This window comes from Rhinolophus ferrumequinum, chromosome 22 (genome assembly GCF_004115265.2).
Source record: "Rhinolophus ferrumequinum isolate MPI-CBG mRhiFer1 chromosome 22, mRhiFer1_v1.p, whole genome shotgun sequence".
Lineage (NCBI taxonomy): Eukaryota > Metazoa > Chordata > Mammalia > Chiroptera > Rhinolophidae > Rhinolophus > Rhinolophus ferrumequinum.
In genome coordinates this window covers 47,772,639-47,796,475 of record NC_046305.1, presented here as the reverse complement: position 1 = coordinate 47,796,475, position 23,837 = coordinate 47,772,639, and the positions used below count along the sequence as shown (strand labels likewise).

At 43.0% G+C, this 23,837-nt stretch overlaps 1 protein-coding gene across 1 annotated transcript in view; it reads left to right on the top strand.

Annotated features, from left to right (window-relative positions):
• SPAG17 (sperm associated antigen 17) overlaps window positions 1–23,837 on the top strand; it is a 173,867-nt gene that overhangs the window by 136,028 nt on the left and 14,002 nt on the right. Inside the window, exons 37-48 of the mRNA XM_033093220.1 lie at window positions 389–502; window positions 1,032–1,077; window positions 3,031–3,130; window positions 3,336–3,383; window positions 5,990–6,089; window positions 6,833–6,935; window positions 8,844–8,975; window positions 12,214–12,350; window positions 14,211–14,395; window positions 16,336–16,396; window positions 19,029–19,173; window positions 21,013–21,157. Coding sequence (XP_032949111.1) covers window positions 389–502; window positions 1,032–1,077; window positions 3,031–3,130; window positions 3,336–3,383; window positions 5,990–6,089; window positions 6,833–6,935; window positions 8,844–8,975; window positions 12,214–12,350; window positions 14,211–14,395; window positions 16,336–16,396; window positions 19,029–19,173; window positions 21,013–21,152 — 1,311 coding nt within the window. The 3' untranslated portion in view covers window positions 21,153–21,157. The remainder of the gene's footprint in view (window positions 1–388; window positions 503–1,031; window positions 1,078–3,030; window positions 3,131–3,335; window positions 3,384–5,989; window positions 6,090–6,832; window positions 6,936–8,843; window positions 8,976–12,213; window positions 12,351–14,210; window positions 14,396–16,335; window positions 16,397–19,028; window positions 19,174–21,012; window positions 21,158–23,837) is intronic.

Here is a 23,837-nt window from a genome sequence, read left to right as displayed (position 1 = left end):
ACTAACTTAATACTCAGATAGAATCATAAAGACTATCCCTGGAGAACACTCTAGGACTTGTCTAACCCAACTCTGTCCCTTGTATTGGCAAAGACACTGGAGCACAGAGTTAGAAGGCAGGCCTCTCTAAACTCTTGGTATAGTTCTAATATCCTCTGGCCCTCAAAGCTTGGCTGTTGAATTTTTCAGGTCTTTGCTTACTGACGTATTAGAGAAAAGACTTTCCAGATTGCTTGAGTAGTAACTAACTGATGGTTGAGTGTTGTGAACTTACATACTCTTCATCTTTTTGTAATATTTCAAGTTGATGTTGATTATTTTGATGTGTCTGTCTCTCGCGCTGCCTTATTTCTGGTTCTTAATGATTTATTTTGTTCTGCTGACTTAGGATTATATAAACCATATTCTAAAGAAAGAAGATGAGCTCCAGGAAATGACAGTTAAAGATTCCAGAACTGAGGAGGAAAGAGGCAATGCTGCAGATCTCCTCAAGTTGGTTATGGTGAGTACGAAATGTTTCATATCCCGATGTTTATACTATTGTCTCAATAGTAGATGCTTCAAGATACAATATTATAAGTGATAGCTCTTTCTGCCACTATCTATGAAGTATTCGCTTCCTCCTTATAGTTTCTTATTTCTGTGGAAATATGATTCCTTATATATTGAATTTTCCCAATGTTTTTTAAGTTCTCCCTTAAATCGTAGATACCTCAGAAGGTTCTTAAATAAAAGTTTTCATTGTCTTCAGAGAAACTGACATTCATTGAAATGTTGAATGAATAATGAATGAAATAGGAAGGAGGAAGAAAAAAGGAATTTCTACAACTTAAAATGATTTCCATTTTTAAAAATTTGTTAAGTAAAAGGAATGACTTTAAAAATCAAATAAGTTTTATATTGGCATTAAAAAATAATTTGTTTTAATGGCAATTTTCCTAGAAGATCAAGTTGAGCAAATAAAGAATGCTTCTCAACAAAGTAAATTTTGTATGTAACATAATCATTAAGGAATTCTGTCTTCATTTCAGTCTTTCCCTAAAATGGAGGAAACTACAAAAAGTCACGTTACCGAAGGTAAGTGCACTTAACATTTTTCTGCAAAATATTTACAGATTTCAAAGGAACAATCTTAAATACCCTTCCTAGTCCTTCTCGCATCTGAGAGCAAATACCATGTACACATTTCTGTTGTCGTGTTGGCCATGTTGTATCGCAATTATTTATTTATATATGTATTTTTTCTGCCTAAATTGTGAGATTCTTGAAAACTGTGATTGCCTCTAATTCATCTTTAACTTTCATCTGTTGAATTTTTTAAAAAGTTGACATTTGACTTTTATGATAACCTAAACTTGTATTTAGAACATAACTAAGAAACAGGAAGGCAACAATCAACCAACCAACCTTCTCCCTACAACACACACACACACACACACACACACACACAAACTTTTGAGTAACTACAGTTTTCCCCAAAACCTTACAATGTTTTATATTATGTAGCCCAAGCAGTCTGCTCTTAGGGAATATCCTCATTCAAAGTATATTTATTTTCAGATATACCGTGTTTCCCCGAAAATAAGACCTCGCCAGACAATCAGCTCTAATGCGTCTTTTGGAGCAAAAATTAGTATAAGACCGGCCTTAGTCTTATATTAATTTTTGCTCCAAAAGACGCATTAGAGCTGATTGTCTGGCGAGGTCTTATTTTCAGGGAAACACAGTATACAGCCCCAACAAACTATGGTTTGTTAGTTCACAGCAGACAAGCAGTGGAGAATATGGTGGTCTGGGGTTTTCTTTTCTATTCTGGCTATATGACAAAGGTCAAAAACCGGCAGCCATCAGCTTCATTCAGCCCACTGATGTGCTTTGTGTGTCCCCCCACAATGTTGTCTTACGCAGTTGTTTTTGTTTAGCTGGATTTTTCTTTTCTTGGAATGTCACATTATCGCATAATGTCATGTGGCTGATGATAAATAGCAGCTGCCCCTTTGCAGTGACCGTGAACGAAAGAATCTATCACACCCCCATGTCTCTGTCCTCCTACTCTGTTGTCACTCTTTTACCAAAGCAGCCCCTTCTATCAAGTTGCCAGATTTAGCAAATAAAAACACGGAAGGTCCAGTTAAATTTGAATTTCAGGTAAACAGCAATTAATATTTGACTATAAGTATGTGCCAGTGTATTCACCGTATACTTTATCTGCTAACCCTACTGTGTGGCATTTGCGTTTGTCTGCCGTGAGGGAACAGTCACCATAGCAGGAGATGGAGATTGCTCAATAGCGAAGGACCAACTAACATTATATCTGTCAAACAAATAAATGGATGCAGGAGTCGGTCCAGGTCTTACATCCCTTCAGCTGCCGGTGATTTGCTCATAGTGGCGATCCTAAGTCAATACTCCCCAAAGTATTTCCTAAGACACTAGTCTCTGAAATGGTTCCACAAAAAAATGAGTTTTATGATGTTTGGATAATGCTGTGTATTGCCTTATTTTCTTAAAGAGCCACATGTGCAGTAACTAATTCAGGCTGCAAACGAGTCCTACAGCAATGGCTCATGCTTAACCTTGTATGGATTAGGGTTTCCCAAGTTTGTGGAATCTTTTTAATTTTACCACCCCTTTGAAACCAGGTTCTGTGGAATATTATCAAACAGCCTTTGTAGTATATTCATATCCTTAGATTTAGGTCCTTATATTTTGTTTTTGTTTTTAAACAATTTCAATAAAATGGGTGCTTCCAAAAACGAAGAAATTTAGTTAGGTAGAATGCTGATTCCCCTAATGGAGGGTGACTGTGGTTTACGTTTTGACTCTTAAGATGTGTGTTGTTTCGTAAGGTATTTCATAAAAGAGGTCCGGTTTACTATTATATTTCAGCTTGGTCATGGAAATTCTAGTAAACACTTGATAGATTTAAGCATCTATCAAGCTCTTAGAAAGTATGTCAAATGAGTAATTGGATATTGTTTGTGCATTTTGCTGTGCAGAGAATAAAACTTAAATGCATCTATTTTTAAGTTGCAGCCCACCTAACGGATTTATTCATGCAATCTTTGGCTCCTGCTACGGAAAGCCTTACAGACATCTTTACTACGGATTTCTTTGAAAAGAAATGGACGTAAGCTGATCCAATAATGTGTTCCAATTAGTCTTAAGCATACAATGACTGAGGAAATGGAGAGATGTGGGTGGGTGTCATATTCACGGGTGACCATATCTGTGAATCTTTTGCCTTTCATCTCCCACGCTGTTAACAATTTAGCATACAATGGTGGTTCTTCTTTTATCGTTTGTTCATCATACTTTTCTTTCCTCTCACTTAGGCACACAACCACAGCAAAGCACTGGAAAGAACAGTTAGCTCACAAGAGGTAATTCTATCCTGAAATATACATAAGCATGTGAAAAAGCCCAGTTTTGTAAAGTCGTAGAATCTTAGAGTAGGGTAGGTGGCAATAGATGGAAAGGTCCAGCCATCCAGCCACCCTGCTCTTCTCTGAATCTCTTCTACGTTCAGCTTTTGCGTGATGATGTTCTTACCTCTTGAGGAAGTCCACTGGACCGTTTGGTAGGTCCTGTCCTTCTCAGAGGCAAGAAAGCTCTCAGGTACTCTCCACGTTTTGGTCATTCTAACATAGTAATAAATATTCTAGAACTTAATGCAGAACTTTAAAGGACTCTTGTAATTCACGTGAGGAATATGCTGTAAGCATTGTGTGCTTTGGTTTCCTTTCAATCCCAGCCGAGGGTTACAACCCCAGCTCTCTTGCCATAAAGAAAGGAAGGCAAACAGATTTATTGAGTACATAGAAGTATATGTGGTACCATTGTACACATTTGCAGAATGACTCCCAGGACAAATATGCTTCTGAATAAAAAATGTCTGGGTTACCTTGTGGAATGTGTGGGAAGAGGGTTGAGATCAGACCTACAGTCTCACGGGCTGCCCCTATATACAAGGTCATGTATATACTGTGTCATAGAATATCTCTGAAAGGCTTTCCAAGAGACTGGTGGTGACAGTGGTTGCCTGTGGGGAGGAGATTGGGAGGTTAGGGGACAGTGTGGGTTGGAGATTTCCTTTTTATTATCCTTTTTATTACGTACGCTTTAATACTTTTTGAATTATGTACCTGTTCATGTGTTATCCAGTCACGTTTTTTTTAGAATTGTGAAACACTGACAGTTTCGAATTTTGACCAATAGGTAGGTCATGGCAAGCCAATGAAAGTTTTTGGAGAAGAAAGTGAAACATATCGTTAGATACGCGTCCTAGAAAGACAAGTGTTGGCAACATGGGAAATGGATTGGGGAGAAGGTGAAGGAAGGAGAAAATTTCAAGGAAATGGAAGGTGGTTGACAAATGTCAGATGCTGCGGAAGCATCAGAGAGGAGGATGTAAAGAAGAATCTGGGTTTATCAGTTGGAAGGTTTATTGATTTCTTTTGTGAGAAGAGTTTTAAGGGAGTGGGAGGCAATAGCCAGACTCCCATAGGTTGATGAATGAATCCAGTGAGGCAGTAGAGGGAAGACATTTTATTGGGAAATTAAACTTGTTTAAATAAGGTGATATTTTGACTCAGCCAGTATTTCCGGAGAGGCCTGCTCTCTCCGGAAAGAGCAGTAGTCTTAGAGCCAGGAGACCTCGAGTCTGTTCCAATTTGATTACTTACAGACTGGGTGATGCTGGCTGGTTTTACTTCAGTAAAATTCACTCCAGGAATTCAGTTTGCTTATCTATAGAATGAGGATGGTTGGACCGCCTAATAGCTAAGGTCAGCTCATACACTGGGTCACCAATAGCTGACAGGCACGGGCACTTACCACGACCACGGACTTGGTGGCAGTCAACCTGGGTTTTAATTCAAACTTCGCCTCTTACTAGTTAGTGCAGTAGGGTAGGTGACTTAACTTGTCTACGCCTTGATATTTTTGACCAATAAAATGGCAGTAATAGTAGTAACTCAGAATTATTGTAAGCTTAAATGTAAAGTATTTTGCAAAGTTTCTAGCATGCAATAAGCACTTAAAATTGAAAACTATTTCAGATAGGATTAGGTTCAACTACCTTCACCCGACAACCCCCAAATCAGTGCTTTCACAAGAAAGTTTCTTTTTCCTCATATAAAAGAGAAGTCAGACATGGGCCGTTCGTGGTAGGCAGTGCCACATCATCAGGAACGCAGATTTCTGCTTTGTATCTGTCCCATCAGTATCAGCACGTGATCTCCATCCTCAGGGTTGCTTCATGGTTGCAGAATGACTGCTGCAGCTACAGCCATTTCATCCATATTTCGGGAAGTAGGAAAAGAGGTGAGGCAAGGACAAAGGGAAACTTTCCCAGCTGAGTTAGCCCTCTTTAAAAGCTATCTGAAGTCTTGCCCAATGGCGGTAGTTGACTTCTCATTGACCATCCCTATATATAAAGAAAGCTGGGAAGTATAGAATTAGCTGGTATATTGCCTCCCCAAAATAGTTTATTATTAGAATAATAATGGAAGACAACCAGCAGGATTATCATGATTGCTTACATTTTACTTTGTAATCACTGATCACATTATTCATAAACCGTTACTCAGGTTTTAGCTTTTGTTTTTATATACATTGCTACTGAAATTATGCAAAGTAGTAGACTCTAGCTGGCTTTTATACCTCAGAAAATTGAAAGACATGTGAAAAGGTGAACCATGTGGTTTTTAGTCTTTGAGACCAACTATAAAACCAAACTACCACCTCCGATCATTGTTTCATGTCTTATATGAAAGTCTAATTTCTAAGTAGGAAAGATGACTGATTCTAGACGAAGCAGACAACGAACCAAAACAAATTGACAAAAATAAAATGTCTGATGAGTTCATTCTTATCAGTTTTACTGTTAATGATACCATTTTCTGTGGGATTTAGAGCTAAGACAGAAGCAAATAACATTTTGAAATATTTGTGTCTTCTTTTTTGTCATTACGGAAATACCAACCAGGAAGGAAATCGAAAACACACGCAATTATTTAATGGAACTTAAGAGCAAAATAATATCACCCTACTGCAAATCTGAATTGAGGATGTTACGTCAGTCTCAGGTAACTGAATGTAATTAACAACTGTTGGATAGAGTCTTTTTAAAAATTGTGCATATGTTATTCTGTAATGTACATTTCCCATCATTATTTCTTTCCTACGTCAAACCCACTGACTACTCCATTCCTTCAAATCCATGTCCCGCAAGCATTTGAGAGGAAGACTAATTTCAGTCTTGCCCCTAAGTACAAGTTCTCTGCCAATGTCTTGCTACCCTTTCATCTCCCTGCCTTACGTTGTCACTGTTAATTGCCCTGTCCCATCTATTTCAAACCCTTTTTAGTGTCAGATTCTCCCTGTTGATGATTATCCAATGGTAAATCCCATTTTGAAGTTTTTATCCCATGAAGATTTCCTTAGCCATCAGCCGCTATGATAGCACTAAGATGCTGTACATCCCTGGAAGCCCGTGGAGGCATAGCGCGCCTCTCCTCTTCTGTGAAATGTTGAAACGCTCAAGCGAAGTGGGTATTTACATGTGTTCAGAACTCCTTGTGAAAACTCCAGATGCTACTGTTCACCCAGAGGCTGCTTGAGAAGATAGTATAGGAAATTAGGACTCACTAACAAAATCTACAATTGAGTTCATTGGTCTCTTGAAAAACCTTTAGTTTGCAAAACTTTATTTCCAGGCCCTTCAAAAAAAGAGAGACTTTCCTCATTGCTCATCAACTTAACATGCCCGTGGCATGACCTTTCCGCTATGTGGAAGTCTAAAACCAAACCTTTTGGTGTTTCCTTTAAGTTTAATTATCTGGACACCCTTTCGAAAAACTTGCCTCCTTTTACGAAGAAAGATGAAGATGCAAAGAAAAGAGCTGTTCAGCATCCCCCTGACCTTCCTCCAGGTAACGTGTTCTGTGTGGTGCTTATTCCTGAGACTGCTTAAATAAGGAACAGCCAGCAGTGGTCCCTTAGACCACAACTATAATACAATACTTCCTCCCACCTTTTGTCTCAGGAGTAGCTGATGGTAAAACATACTGTGACCCGTGTATTACAGACTTGGCCGAGTTATATGAGGAAACCAAGATGTAAATAAAATTTAGTTGTCATCCTGTATGCTTAAAATTGACCTAAAAGTGTTAAGAAAACCTGACTGATTTAAAAATCAAGGGAGGAATGAAAGGTTGTTGTCGAGCAGGGTATTCACGTAGTCCAAAAGCATGCCCCTCCTATTACATACTAATTATAAGGAGGAAAACGTACCTTTACAATGGAGAGAGGGCATTTTCCACCTGAACCAAGTGATCAAACTTGAGCTAGTAGTGAGAAACCTAGCATTAGGTTTCTGCAATACGAAGTGCATTATACTGTGTTCCCCGAAAATAAGACCTAGCCGGACCATCAGCTCTAATGCGTCTTTTGGAACAAAAATTAAAATAAGACCCGGTCTTTTTAATATAATATCATACCAGGTATAATATAACATAATATAAAATACCGAGTCTTATATTAATATTAATTTTTGCTCCAAAAGATGCATTAGAGCTGATGGTCTGGCTAGGTCTTATTTTCGGGGAAACACGGTATGAAGTATATGAAGTAGAATTCTTGCCAAAAATCCTTAACCTGAATTTGATCAAGAGGAAACAATCAGCCAGATCCAGGATGTTGACAGAATGTTGACATTTTATAAGACAGTGGGCCTGGACACTTCAAAACAAAAGTCAATATTATTAAAAAGGAAAAACATGGGGTAGTTGTCCTATATTTAAAAAGAGACATGAAAACTGCATGCAGTACATGACGTTTGCAGCATCAAAGATATTTTGGAGCAACTGGACAGGTCTGAATATATTAGCGGGTGTTTTGGCGTCACTGAGTTTCCCCGGGTGTGACGCTGGTGTTAGAACATGTAGGAGAATGTCTTCCTTTCAGGAGATGCCTGTTGGAGAATGTAGGGATGAAATGAAATGTAGCGCTTCTCTTTAATACACTGGGTAGTTAAAACAGCCAGATAGAGAAATTTTCTACTGGACAATACAATACCAAAAGTTCAGGCGCCTGGCATGAACACAGCCAAAGCAAACAGCTGATTACCACAGAGTTTGCAAAGCACAGATGAAGGCTGGAACAATGACATGTACATGCGATGGGGAGAGGTCAGGGATGAGGGTGGATGGCATCTCCTGCTCCTGAGCAGACAGTACTAATCAATCAAGCCTACTCCACCCATAAAGGGGGCGAGGCCTCGGGTTTTTTTCAGGTCAGTCCCCCAGGCAGCCACCACCATTCATCGAGGGTCGGCAAACACACACAAGCTGAAATGTATCTGCATCCCCGGCCCTTGATAGATTTATTTTAAATTTCCTTTCACATGACACTGATTTCTTAGATCCATTTTAATAAAGAACTACATTTTCACAGTAATGAATGGATGGATTGAGATGGGCCAGGTTTCTCTAAAGCATATCTCAGTTGCTCTTGCCGGGTAAAAGTAGGCCACATCACTGGGTCTCTGCTTCATAAGCCAACCAGGTAACCCGTCCTGTGTGGTCATAGGCCCAGAAAGAACCAGCCAGCTCCCAGTGAGTGGGCCCTTGCCGATGCCGTCCTGTTTGATACTGGCCAACACTGCATCATATAAAGAGGAATCACCACTTCTTAATGGCTTTCCTTTATTTAGTCTTTCTCACGGGGTTGTGTGTGTGGGGTGGGGTACCTTGTTCACTGTAAAGAAAAACACAAACATGAGTGGTCATTGTAGCATTGATGGACTATCACTTTATAGTATTTGTTTTTGGGTTTTCTAGGCTCCCAGCCAAATGAACTTTTACAACAGGAATCCTCAGATACGCGTGGTCTTCCAAAATTGGAGAGTCGTGTGGATATCCAGGAGTCCGCCAACCAGGGCCAGACTGAAAATGTAACAAAATCTACAGCAGGTATGGCAGTCATTTGCTTAATTTCATCATTTCTCAAAATGGAACATTATATCTTTTCGGAGTACAGGAGATGACACTGGGGCTGAAGGTGTGGTTGGTTGTTACAGAAAAACGTCTAGGGTGTGATGGATGCTGGAGCCATGGAACTTTGAAAGGCTTCTTATCACATAAAAGTATCTAAAACAGATATTTTGAGAATGAGTACAACTCCCAGACTGAAGGAAAGAAGTGACAAATACATTTTATCTTATTTTATTCTTTTATTTTAATTAATTTTATTACGTTGTACTATTTATTTCATCCCCATGGTTCTAAGAGCTTGGGTGATTTACTGAAGATCAGGAACGTGGTGGCTTTTTTGAGCAGCCAGTAGTTTAGTAGTTGGACTTAGACGTACCTCTTATTTCCGTACTTTCTTAGCCTGCAGGTGCTAGAAGAGAAACATAAGGTGTAATCTGTGTCTCACCCAGCACATCATCTTATTAGGGTAACAGAAACTGAAGTACCCTGTTTCCCCGAAAATAAGACCTAACTGGAAAATAAGCCCTAGCATGATTTTTCAGGATGACCTAAACCCTAATGTATTTTTTGGAACAAAAATTAATATAAGATCCGGTCTTATTTTCGGGGAAGTAGCACAGAATGGAGTAACACAGAATGATATCTAGTTACAATGGAGTCACATTATGGTGATTTCACTGAAGTTAATCAACCATTCATAGGATCGCCAGGATTCGGAGCTGAGTCAACAGCACAGAACACACATAATGCAGAGACTGGCCAAATGCATTCTTATAAAACAGTAACACACATGGCAAGAATGTAAACGGAGACATACATCGAGCCATTAGAACAGTTGCCTATTAGGACATGGTGACCGAGGGTAATAAATACATTCACTGAGCTCCACCCCCAGCGATTCCAACTGTGTTTGGTCTGAAATAAGACCTGGTGTGGCATATGGCCTGGGAGTCTCTCTTTTTCCAGAATCAATCCAGGGCATTACGATGCACAAATGAATTTGAGACACACTGGATAGTTGTCTAGGAAAAACTCAATACTCCTACTCAACACTTGTGCGACCAGATGGGTGTGGGTTTTTCCCACACCGAGCAATTCTGACACCAGTGGGGTGTCCTACAATTCAGTTCAGTTCAATTCTGACACTAACCAGAGTTAGCATAGACGGAACAGGTGAAGGGCGCAGTCTCACAAGGCTGTCCCCTCACGTCAGATGCCAATCACAAGTCCAGGCTGTCACCTGTGCTTCTGACTAACCAACTATAAATTGGGCCTCCCATGACCCTCTTGTAGAGTTTGATAATTTGCTAGAACAGCTGACAGAACTCATGTTATTATTATAGAAGAAGGGATATGATAAAGGGCACAGATGAATAGCCAGATGAAGAGGTACACTAGGTCAAGTCAGAAAGCGTCCAGCTCAGAAGCTTCTGTCTCCATGGAGTTTGGGTGTCCCCATCCCAGCATGTGGTGGGTGTGTTCGACCCAGAAGCTCTCCAAACCCTATACCGTAGGGATTTTTATGGAGACTTCATCAGGTCGGCGTGATCCATCATTAACTCAATCTCCATCTCCTCTTCCCTTCCCAGAGGATGGGCGTGGGGCTGAAAGTTCCAAGTTTCTAATCATGGCTTGGTCTTTCTGGTGACATGCACCCACCTTGAAGCTATCGCAGGAGCCCAAGAGTCACCTCATGAGATGAAAATATCTGTGGCAGGAACCTGGGTCAAAGACCAAATATTACAACAAAAGATGCTCTTAGTACTCTAATCACTTAGGAAATTACAAGGGTTGTAGGAGCTCTGTGCCAGGAACTGGGAAGAGAGACCAATATATATATTTTCTACTGTCTCACACTACGTAGTAAAAGGAGTGGAACCTGACACACTTAGGTTCTTTCAGTTTCTTGGACCGGTTACTTAACTTCCGTTTTCTCACCTGTGAAAAAGAGATACTTCTGTTACATGAGTCAGGACTCGCAATTTGTGACATAGAGAACTAAACTCAAGCTCACTGAACAACAGAAAGGCAAAGGGGATTTACTGCTCAAAGGCAAACCCCAGAAACGTGGATGCAGTGCCAGCCCGGGGATGCCTGGGTCTGGGCCCTTCCAGGGTGTCTGTGTCTGATCGCCCATCTCGCTGGCCGTCCTCCCTCCCCCATCCCTCCTCGTCCCTGTTTGTTTTGAGCCCCTCCTACAAAGGACAGGCTACATCCATGATGGTAGAGGGCCAAAATTCTGATTCTTCGAGATCCATAACCCAGTGGGCAAGATGGGATTATTTGCTTCAGTGAAAATATTCCGGTGCAGGGCCTGTGTTGGCCTTGTGTTGGTCACGTACCGTCTCGATGGCTGGGGCCAGGGATGTCGTGGCTCCAGACGTATGTGTGGTGGGAGTGGTGTGGAGGTGGGTGATGGTGAGAGTGCCGAGCATACGAAGACGATCATTATAACCCTCAGCTCAGGAGCTTCCAAGAACTGAGATGCAAGGTGTAAAAACACATGTCCTTGCCTGCAGATAGCAGATGCTCAAACACTGGTTCCCTTCCCTTTCCTCTCTCGATGATTTGAATGCAAGAAACGATATTTCAATATGACCATCTAAAATACAGTTTTTATTTCAACCTCCTAGATCTTTGAAGAAATCCATACAGCGGGAGCTGTGTGGATTATCCACCCTTGCTTGCTCCTTGCCAGATTTAGTGATCTGAGGATTTCATTCCCTGGCTCCATTTACCGACAACTTCTACCACTTCTAAGAACTATAGATGTAGTTGTTTAAACGAAGAAATTCTTACGATGTTTGTCCTCCTTCGTTTTAAGAACTCTTGCAGAATCAATGTTCTATCGTGTGGTACCTTGTTGGTTTAATGGAAAGAGCTCTGTAAACCTCGGCATGAGTTCAGTTCATCAAGAAGTCACCCAACTTCTCAGCATCTGAGTCTTCTCGAGTATTTAAACAAGATGATGCTGATAGCATCTGCCCTGCCCACCTCACAGTGTTGTCGTGAGGACCAGTATTAGGTAAAATCTCTTCATAAAACATAAAGATGTAACCCTAGACTTACTCAAAGCCTTTGGTCTTTTAAGTAAGTTCTTTAAAAAGGAAGGAAGGAAAGCTTCCCAAGTTGGTTTGTTCTTACATACTCCGGGATGGCCTCGAATGTCTTGGAATGAAATGTCCACGTGGCATCATTTCAACTTTCTCTCCAACAGAACCAGAACCTTGGGTGCCCCTGAAAATTCCAACCAAGTCATTGCTGCAGGATGTGGCAGGACAACCAAGGAAAGAGAAAGTGAGGTTGCCTCACTATTTGCTGAGTTCCAAGCCCAAGTCTCAACCTCCCACAAAGGTAAAAGGGACTTGGGGACCACGTTTCCCAGAGCCAACCAGCGTTTTACGTACTCTGGGCTCGTGGAAGTGATCTCCAGCCATTGTACTGCTAGTTACTGTACTCTGAACCATCTCACCCTGAAGGCCTTTGGGCCAGGTCACACACAGAGAAACTGAGGCAGTTCTTCGCTGGAGCCAGCGCGTACAGGCTCATTGGAAGCGTTTTATGAGCCGGCCGTTAAACTCTTGGTAGCTTGAGCTCAGCCCTGTGGGGCCTTCTGACACTGTGGAAATGGGCATATGCTACCAGTCAAGGTCCTTTTCAGAGAGCCAGTGTACCAGCACGCTGCTGGGTAAGGGGACCACTGGCCACCCCTCTCCTGCCTCTTAGGTCAAAATCCAGATGACCTGGCGTGACTGCAAGGATGGCCCCGTTTGCTTCTTGCCGCAACCTGCCCCCGACTCAACTATCCTTGAGCCATGTTGGGCTGTTAGTTCTTAGCTCTTTAAAAGCACCAGGCTCCTTCCATCCTCAGAGGCTCTGAGATTAAGATTCCATCTCAGCTGTGCTGGGAAGCCTCCGTTGAACCCACCACCCAAGTTTGGATGTTCTCCTTTGATGTTTTCATGGCACATTGTTCACTGCCATCACAGAATTGATGCAGTGCGCATGACTGCGAAGGGACAGGAGTGCTTCTCAAATTTTTATGCGCACGTGAATGACTTCGTCATCTTGTGAAAATACAGATTGACTCACTGGGTCTGGTGCAGGGCCTGACATTCTGCAGTTCTAACAAGTTCCCGGGTAAGATCAGTGCTATGGATCTAGAGAAGAACGAGCGCCTAGGGTAGTGGTTCTGAAAGCGTGATTACCTGACCAGCAGTTTTGGCAACACACGGGAACTTGTCATAAATGCAGATCCATGGGCTCCATCCCACGTGAACTGATGGAGAAATTCTGGGACATGTCTTAACATGTCCGCCCGGTGACTCTGATGGGACCAAACGTTTGATCATCACTGACCCAGACAGAGTGCCTCTTTTTCAGTCATTCTGCCCATTCGGTTTAAACCATATGAAAGTCTAATTTGTCTGGTATCGTAAGCAAAAAAGCCCTGGCATTGGTACAGTATGTGGCTTGATGTCACTTATTTCATGTAACAACCCGGAGACCAGTCATGTGTGTAAACAGAGTGAAACGTCCAGCTATGGGAACACCTGACATTCACCTCACTTGTCCCAATTACAGTTATGTATAGTTGTATGAAAAATACCTTTGTGAAAATTAAATATGATTTAACATGCACTTGGAAAGCTGGTTACCTAAAGATATCCTGTAACAAATCCTTCTGCAAAGTGAAAAATCCTTTGGAAAACTAAATACCCCATTTTTTATATATTTATGTAAATCTGGTTTGTTCTCTTGGTGCTTGCCAGAGAATATCATTTAAGGGCCTTCTAAGAAAGAGTGAGTAGTATATTAAATTCACCAGCTGCCTCGTTTCTCCAAAGATCTCCGACAATACAAATTTTAAAATGTTAACCTGTTCTGACTTTATTTGATACATTCCCCAAAATGGGGTGTTTAGCATAAAATCTGTATATTGCCACTTTAGCATCAGGCACACGAGTTTGAAACTTGACTGTGCCACTTACCACTTGTGCAAATTATCTCTCTCAATTTTCTGAACTTGAGCTTCCCAATCCGTTAAAACACAGCCTGACCTACTTCGTTACAGCGCTGTTGTCGGATTATGTGACACCCTAAATGTTCACTGCCAGACGAGCGTTTATTTTCCTCTGGTGGCAGAGCCTTTTTCTCATCACGGGAACACAAAATAGAACTATTTTATTTGATTCCTTTTTCCTTAATGTAAAGGTGCAAGATTCTGTTGGAGGAAGAGTGAAAACATCCTCTGTTGCGTCCATTGCCATTAAAAACGCACACTCATCCCCTTTTGGATTCCATCTTCTCCCACCATCGGTGAAGTTCGGGGTGCTTCAAGAAGGACACACCTATGCGACCACTGTCAAACTCATGAACGTCGGCGTGGATTTCTGCAGGTGAGGTCGAGCCACCCAATATCTGCTCAGCCCACCTTCGCCTACCCTGTGACTTGTCTTTGGCTGCCTGCGTCAGTGAATGTTTGTTGAACTGAACTGCAATCGCACCTCGACTCTTGAATTTTCCCATCATTCATTCACTCACTCGTTTACTTGCTAATCCATCCCTGCTTCATGCATGCACTCATTCTTCAACAAATTGATATTTACCAAGCGTCAACTTCTTAAGTAGGTACTTCTCTTCCCTCACATGAGTCAACATTCGTACTTTGGTTGCAGGCCTGATCTGCACTAGCAAGAAAATGAGCAGGGAGCTGTACGTGGGTTCCAATAACACACGCGACTCGAAAGTCTATTTCTCAGGTCTACCACTAACTGTAATACTAGCTGACATTTGTTTGTACTTTCTGATTTAAGAGTGATTTTAATTATATTCTTTTTACATAATTGAGACCCCAAAAAAGGGAGTCGGGGGTGGGGATTAACCTGAATCATTAGGGTCATTTTGGCTCTGAAGATCTGACTTGGCATTGATCACAAATACCTTACATCACAGTCTGAACTCCCGATTGAAACTACACCGTATCTGGCCCTCAGTGACAAGGAAACGTCAGTCCTTCGTTTCCAGCTCAAGACCAATCACTAGAATTGTAGAGCTTGTAGGGACTGTTATGAACTGACTCTTGTAGGCTGGAGCGAGACGTGTCCTCAGATGTCCTGAGCATCAGCCAGTTCCCTGATGGCAGCTCACTGATAACACAGCCGTGGTCACTGCTTTGTGCGGGAGCCCAGGCCTCCCCATGGGGCCCGCATACCATGGGTCTACACCGAGATAACTCCCAGTTACAAAATCTCTATGCTGTATTGACTTAAACTTAAGCATAATGTGGGTGTTTTTTTTTCCCCCATAAAGATGGAATAAGAGTTTATTTCAGTTGCAGAGTTATTCTTAGTATAAGTGGCAGGTCCTTCATGAATGGTTGTGCTTCTGGACTCGGGACTGGAAATCAGAGGGAGCAAAGCCACAGGAGCATTCGGCCAAAAGCTCAGTGTCCCATTCTAGTTGAGGCCAACCCCCCACTTCAGGAATCGTGTTTGCTTCCTCACGATGAGGGACCCCGGCCCCCAGATCTCATTACTGTGTTTTTTTAGGCTGTTGCCAACAAGCGAATGGGGAGAAAGAGAGCGTCAACCTCAAACTCATAAAACTTACCCGTGCAGACCCTGTCTGCCCAGTATAGAGTGTTGGTTTTGGAGATTTCGCTCCTCAGCTTGTTCAGTGTAGCCACTGGAGGGCAGACAGCAAAATCGATGGTGGCAGGCGTGGCGTGGGGCCAACACACAGGTAGGCGTTCCTTGGCATTTTAATTTTCTCCAGGTCTGCCGCCTGCAGGCGGAACCCACAAACCACAAGAAGGGAGAGGTCAGTAGGCACCAGTGTGAGCTCGGGCCTCTGCAAGCTCTCCCACGTTTCCTGAGCTTTCTCTGTTGCGCTTCTCCCCAAACATGCAAACCCCAGACCACGACAGAGCGAGGCTGGCTCCATGCTCCACTGCTCCCCAAAAGAGCCTTTATTCTTCCGCTTAATGATCTGGCAGTCAGCATTTGCGTCCACGCTGGCGGCCACGCTGCGATGCACACACCAGCCAAACACTCCCAACGCCGCCCGGGGCCCAGCTGCGCGTCAGCATCCAGTAACAAAGGGCTGAAACTCGGGTTGGAGTCTGTGTGACGGTGATGAAAACTGTTGGAAAGGCGGTTATAGCATGGGCCCAGAGTCTTCTCCCGATTGAATAGGAGGTTGTTTTTCTAAAAGTACGGACCCCCTGTTCTTGTGGCTTGAATATTAACGCCTTCCTGGTTTTTATGCTATCCCAGTTCGTTCCCTGCCTGGGGTTCTCCTGATGGCATAACTTTATTCCCACCGTTTTGCCTCGTAGGTTTCGAGTGAAGCAGCCCCCGCCCAGCACCGGACTGAAAGTGATCTACACACCTGGGCCCGTGAGTCCTTCATGTTGTGTGTTGTGTGTTGTGTGTGTGCGTCTGTGGGTGCCCCTGTGCGTACGTGTATGTTTCCAGGAAAGCGGGCTTTGCAGTCATTCTGCCCATTCCGTTTAAACCACGCGCAAGTCTAATTTTTCTGGTATCGTGAGTGAAAAATTCCTGGCATTGGTACAGTACGTAGCTTGATGTCACTTACATCATGTAAGAACCATGAGGCCAGTCATGTGTGTAAACAGAGTGACACGTCCAGCTATGGAAACACTTCTGACGTCCACCTCACTTGTCCCAATTACAGTTATGTATAAGTTGTATGAAAAATACCTTTGTGAAAATTAAATATGATTTAACATGCACTTGGAAAGCTGATTACCTAAAGATATCCTGTAACAAATCCTTCTGCAAAGTGAAAAATCCTTTGGAAAACTAAATACCCCATTTTTTATATATTTATGTAAATCTGGATTGTTCTCTTGGTGCTTGCCAGAGAATATCATTTAATGGCCTTCTAAGAAAGAGTGAGTAGTATATTAAATTCACCAGCTGCCTCGTTTCTCCAAAGATCTCTGACAATACACAATTTAAAATGTCAACTTGTTCTGACTTTATTCCCCAAAATGGGGTGTTTAGCATAAAATCTGTATATTGCCACTTCCTTTAAATGATAATTTCAGAAACATAGTGCGATGTAAACAAAAGTTGGCCTCAAGCTCTCGTAAAAACACATGTGTAAATCTCAGCATTGATTTCTCAGTTAGTGCATGATCTGCTGCTTCAATACTCCTTTCATTTCACTCAGCAAACTTGGAGCTCCTCCCACACGCCACAGAGAGTGCCAGGGTGCAGGGATTTAAAAATGAGTAAGACACCTAGGAGCTTCCGGAGCTGAGCACGGGGTGGGCACTCGAGAGATGTGTGAGGAGGGCAGAAGGAAGTGAGGAAGTCAGACATCCAGTCCCGTCACCGGCACACGTGCTCCCTGAGTCCCTGGAGCTGAAAGCAGCCGTGGTTGTTACACGTTGACACCAAAGGGGTGGCTCGGCACACTACAACGTCAGTGTGCTTCTCGTCACGGCGGTGCCACCAAGCAGCTCAGTGATGGGGCTTACTTAGTCGTCTGCCCCTTGTTTCCTCATCTGTAAAAGGAGCTGGGGCCAGATCAGTTCTTAGCCCTCTTCCAGATCTAGTATCTTACGATCTATAAACAGGAGTATGCAGAATGCAATTCCCAATAGAAATACGTCTAGGGATTAGGTCCACTGATTCATGGGTCCCTCTCTGAAACAATTCATCATTGTACTGTGTCAAGATTTTCGGATCTTCACAATGTAAAGCAGAACCAAAAAATCAAAACAAGCTCTTCTTCCACTGTTCTGGGGAGTTAGCACATCTTTTCCACTTAAACTAGGGATTATGCCAGAAGCCAAAGTGACTGTTGGATCAGCCTTTATAGGTGCTAAAAACCCAGTGTGTATTCTTTGAAGCTTACGCTATACTGTTAGGGTTTTTTTGGGGGGAGGGGGGAGGTTTTGTTTTGGTTTGTTTTTGTTTTTGTTGTCTGACATTAGGTTTTGGCTCTGGCAAAAATAGAATCTCCAGACTTCTCCATATGTAAATCTAACCACTGTTCAGCTTGGTTGATGGCCAACACTAAATGAATATGCTCCAAGCCTGGGTAAACCTGTGTGGTGGCAGCACTCCAGGTCCCCTCCCGCGGGATGTCGTCACCCCCCAGCCCTGCTCTGATTGTTGGGCTTGGAGGAGAAGGGTCCGATTCTCAGAAACAGCTGCTGGCTACCCTCCAGTATGCGCACATCCACAAGCACACTGTTGAAAAACTTGAAACATTGTATCATTTATGCAACTATATTGAAGAAAAAAGTTCTTTCTCTCTAATTGCTTTCCATGTGGTAGTTTCTGATTTTTTTTTCCCCAGATAACTGTTCTCAAGCCTGCTTTTTCACCCACCTCCTGGAGAGGCAGCTCAGACACATAAACAGCTCTTTCTTTCCTGGCGAGTGTTCCCCTCAAGGAATGAGGAGAGAAGCCCACTCCTTGCTGTGTTTCTTCTTCATCCTGTATCGGGTTTCTTCTTTGTTGGTACAAACCTCTTCCGTGTAGCTTTCAGACCATGGCCGTTTGGCCTTCAAACCAATTCTGTCTCCCTCTGCTGGCTTTGTCACAGTACAGGTCTTACATTGGGAATATTAGAAATTGGTGGCAGGGCGGTTGTAGGAGCCGCACACTCGCTTAGATTAAATTTATCTCCAAGGATGTCAATTGACAGAAACTCACCCCTGACACTCAACCACTAGCACAATTATGGGCACTGTGAAAGCTTACCTTCAGTGCCACCTCCAGGTCCTGGCACTTCATTTCCTTTTGCTTGTTCCTAAATAGCATCAGGTCTTCTCCTTCAGTATCTTACCTGGGTCCCATTTACTCGATGGCATGCTATCTGACTAGTTTACAAGGTAATTCTTCTAAATGTTGTAAGAACACTCATTCATCCGTGCCCAATTTGTTTAATCTCTGACCGATTACAGAGCTTAAGTAACTGATCCAAACTCGTGTTAAAAGCGGGGTTTGAACTCAGATCGGTGTGGGTGGAAAGCTGCATTGTGTCTTCCAGGTGGCCGCTGGTTTGCAGACAGACCTGAAGGTGGAGTTCTTTGCCATGGCGCCTGGAGAGGACAGTGCCGAGGCCTCAGTGCACGTCTCTCACAAGATTGAGATCCTGACTGAGCGCGATGTCCTGTTCTTACCTGTGGAAGCGAATATCCTTTCAAGTTCCATTTGAATAGTCGTCGGTGGCACAAAAATTACCTCTGAGCAAGGAGAGCCGGGGCCTCAAAATGCGAGTTTCGTAGCCCCTCACACCTGCACTCCATTGCTTCAGGAATTCTGTTTCTAAAAGCATAGAGTTACATTTCTTGGGACAAAGACTGTGTTTTCATCCATCTTTGTAAGCATCTAACCAAGTACCTGACACACAGAACCTGTGCCATAACTGCACGTTGAATTGATGGCCATGTTACCGGCTCTCTATAGCCTGTCAGTCAGGATATTGTTTTTTAAAGCAAAGCTTTGTAATCTTATCGGGGGATAGGTGATACCTTCTTATTATAAAAGTTGGATGGATATTCACTGAGTTGTGCATACATACCTTCTTATTGGTGTCTCTCGCATATACCCTGTTTCCTCGAAAATAAGACCTAGCTGGACAGTCAGCTTTCATGCATCTTTTGGAGCAAAAATTAATATAAGGTTATATTATATTACATAAGACCCGGTATTCTATTCTATACTATTCTATTCTATTATAAAGACCTGGTCTTATAGTAAAATAAAACCAGGTCTTATGTTAATTTTTGCTCCAAAAGACGCATTAGAGCTGATTGTCTGGCTAGGTCTTATTTTCAGGGAAACACAGTACCTCGGGAAGGCAATAGAGCAAAGGAGATATTTTCAGTTCAGTGTAGACTTCCATTTGTAGGCTGAGGAGAATGGATCGGAGAAGCATTAAAATGTAAATGAGATGGCGGAATTGAAGCAGCAGTATCCAAGTGACAGCAAGAGAAAAATCAAGAACAGAGCTGAAGGGTTAGTCTTGGGGCAAGGGGAAGGGTGAAGATAGCCAAGGATCCAGCCATTCTAAGGTGAAGGAAACATTAAGGGGAACTTGTGTCAGATGACCTTGCTGGCAACAGAAATGGAGTTGAACTCCTTTGTTCATTCATTCTTTCAAAGATTATAATAAGGTGTCTCTGATGTCAGGCACTGTTCTAGGCCCAGGGATACAGCAATGAACAGGACACAAACATCCCTGCCCTTATGTGGCTTACATTCCAGTGGAAAGACAGACAGTACACAAATGAACAAAATGTGGACTTTAATGGTGATTAAGTGTAGAAAAATGCGAAGTAGGAAAGGGGAGTGTAGGGAATGTCAAGAAGGATTGCAACTTGAAGTGGAATCGTTGGGAAAGACTTCACTGGGAACGTGATGGGTGGGGACGGGGAGTGTGTGTGTGTATTGATGACAGGGTTCTTCTCTAGTGACCGAAGGAAACTAACCAAAGAACCAGCCTTTTCCCTCTGGAAATTAAATGAGGTCCTGTTACATCCTCTTCACACAGGTTATTATTGGATGCTGATCACAGCCACTGAATCAGTTTGCATTTATTCTCATCAAATTTCCATTTCTGTAAAGACCGCCTGTCAGTTAGGTAAATAGATGAGGGAGAGTATGTTACTTTTTTTTATCTGCTTCCAATGTCGATAATGATGGTTCATAGTCCATTTCATAAGCTCTACAGCTCTGCACATCAAAAAGCTGTAAAATCTGGATGTTGGTACGGTTTGGGGCCTGGTTCTGGTGACTGATGGCTCCTATAGAAAGGCAGGGAAACGTACGCCAGGGGGAGCAGAATTCCAAGAGATCGGTGTCCATCTCTCATCCCCCTCCGCCCGAGGACGCAGAATTTGCATTAGACAGAAAAGAATCTAAAATTGAGCTCCTGATGCTAGAGAAGAGGTTCGAATTCTGAAATGTTGTCTGAGTTTGTGTCTACAAGTTGTTTGGTCATGAACACCAGTCCTTAACAAGTCTTTTACCAGTTTTAACAAGCAGCAGTTACGCTAAGACACCAAAAGGTTTTCCCCAGGAACGAGAAAACCCCATGGTCCGCAGGACGTCTGCAGTGCCTTCCTCTGCTCTTGGATTCTTCATGTCCCAGGAAGTCTCTCCACATTAGGCCCAGTAAGTACTAAATGGGAATTGGAGTGTCAGCCATTCACCTTGGAGGCCTTCGACCTCATGGCTGTTCTCTTCTTACAGCCAGAAACCAAGGAGCCACTTAAGGTGGAATGAAAACACTGGTTTTTAGTAACTACAATAGCGACTCCTTTAAACATTATCACATCTAACGCACATACTACCTACGAGGTATTATTTCCCCCATTTTCTAAATCAGGAAGTGAGGCTCAGGGAATATTAAGTAGATGTAAAAATCGGACCTACTTGCTTTCCGTGTTGAGCCGACTTCCCGGAAAGCAGGAGCCCGAACACAAACACCAGGGTGCCCTTTGACTTGAAAATTCACAGGTAAGCCAGGATTCGCTACCGTTCTGGACACGTGTCACCTTATATATTCTTAAGTCATTGAGGATCCCAAAGAGCTTTTGTTCACGTGGGTCATATCGAGCACATTTACCAAATTAGAATTAAAACAGGGACATTTTTTAAGTTTATGTAAAAATAATAAACCCAGTATATTAACATATGTAGATTTTTAATGAAAAGCAAGATCTCTTTTTCTTTGCACATCTCTTTTATGTCTGCCTTGATAGAACCTAGTTGGACTTTCACATCTGCTCTATATTCAGTGTCACCATATCACACAGCAGGCAGCCTCTAGAAAATTCCACTGTACGCTTATGAGAGCAAAAGGTAAATAGCATTTTCTATTGTTTCCTAGGTAGAGCTGCTATAAGAAACCTGTGTTAGTTTCTTGGGGCTATCACAACAAAGTATACCACAAACCAGGTGGCTTAAGAGAACGGATATTTATTCTCTCACAGTTCAGAACCAGAGGTCTGAAATCAAGATGTCTGTAGGGCAGGTTCCTTCTGGGGACCGAGGGAGAATTTGTTCTGCACATCTCTCCCGATGTGCGAGGTGGTCAGCAATCCTCGGGCTCCATGGCTGACAGCCGTGTCCTCCAGTCTCTGCCACTGTCTCAGGGCCTTCTCTTCTCTGTGTGTGTTTCTCTGTGACTGTCCTTGTAAGAACACTACCCATTGGATGCAGGGCCCACCCTAGTCCTGAGTGACTTCATCTTACCTGGATTACATCTGTAAAGACTCTAATTACAAATTCGGTCACATCCACAGGTTCTGGCAGACGTGACTTGTATGGAGATAAACCCAGTACAATGTACCCACCAGTTCCCCCAAATGCACACCCATCCCATGTGCAAAACACATTCACCCCATCCCAGCATTCCCAAGTCTTCACACATTCCAGCATGAGCTCCACATCCCAAATCTCATCTAAGTAGCATCGACTCAAACCTCTCACATCTCATCATCATCTCAGTCAGGTATGGGAGGCGCAGGTATGACCCATCTAGGTTCCCTCTCCATCTGGGGCCTGTGATACTAGAAAACAAGTGTTCAGCTTCTAAAATACAAGCACAGGAAAGACAGTCCCATTCCCTGGTGTAGAGCAAGCCTGCACCAGCAGGGCGATTTCATGAGGTTTCAAGGCCTGAGAACAACCCTGTGCTCGATCTGCCTGGGTCCAGAGGCTTCACCGGCCCCAGCCTCTAGAGGCCATGTCGGTCCCCGCCTCTCCATCCTGAACCTCATGGACAGTCTTACCCTCTGGGCAGCCTGTATCCCACGTCCAGAATCTATGGCAGCCATTCTTCCTTTTGTCCTGTCTGTCCCCATCAGGCCAGGCTGGCAGTGTTTCTGCTGATGCAACGTTCCCCCAAACCTGTCAGGTCTTCTGTGGACATCCAAGAGATGCAGACAGGAAGGTTCTCCACAGTTCCTTACAGGATAAGTGCATCTGTGTTCCTGGCTTCTGCTGAAATGGTTGATTGTATCCATGGTCACAAACCTAATCTCTCCAGCAGGTTTTTCAGCCCCACGGTGATCTCTCCACAGACCCAAAGATGCCTTAGCACCTTCTGCAATATGGACAGGCTGTGAATTTTCCAAATTATGTGCTGGTTCCTTTTTGCTGACCAGTTCCTTCCTCAATTTCTCCATTTCCTCTTGTATTTTACTATAAGCAGCAAGATACCAGACCACATCTTCCATATTTTCTTGGAAACCTCAGCACAGTTTGTAAGTTTCACCCAAAACGAGAACACCATTCAGCCAAGTTTTCAGCCACTTTGTAACAGGATCGATTTTCCTCCAGAATCAATCCCATGTTCTTCATTTCTGTCTGAGGTCTCACCAAAAGCACCTTTAACATTCATGTTTCTATCAACACTCACGATATAGAAATTCTCTTAAGACGATAGAACCTTTCTCACCGTCCCCATTGCTTCCTTCTGAGCCTTCACCGAAATTGCTTGATGTCCATTTGTCTACCAGTAGTCTCTTCAAAATACTCTAGAATTACACTATCACACGGCCCAAAATTCTAGCTTTTACCCATCACCAAATTCCAGAGCCACTTCCACATTTTCCGGTATCTCTTACAGCAGCACCCTACTTCAAAATGTTAGTTTCTGGGCCTACCGTGACAAATGACCACAAAATGGGTGGCTTAAAACTAAAGATAATTATTCTCTTGCAGTTCAGGAAGCCGGAGATCTGAAACCACGGCGTTAGAGGGCTGGTTCCTTCTGGAGGCCAAAGAGAATTTGTTCAGGCCTCTCTGTGGCTTCCGGTGGCAGCAGGAATCCCTGATGCTCCTTGGC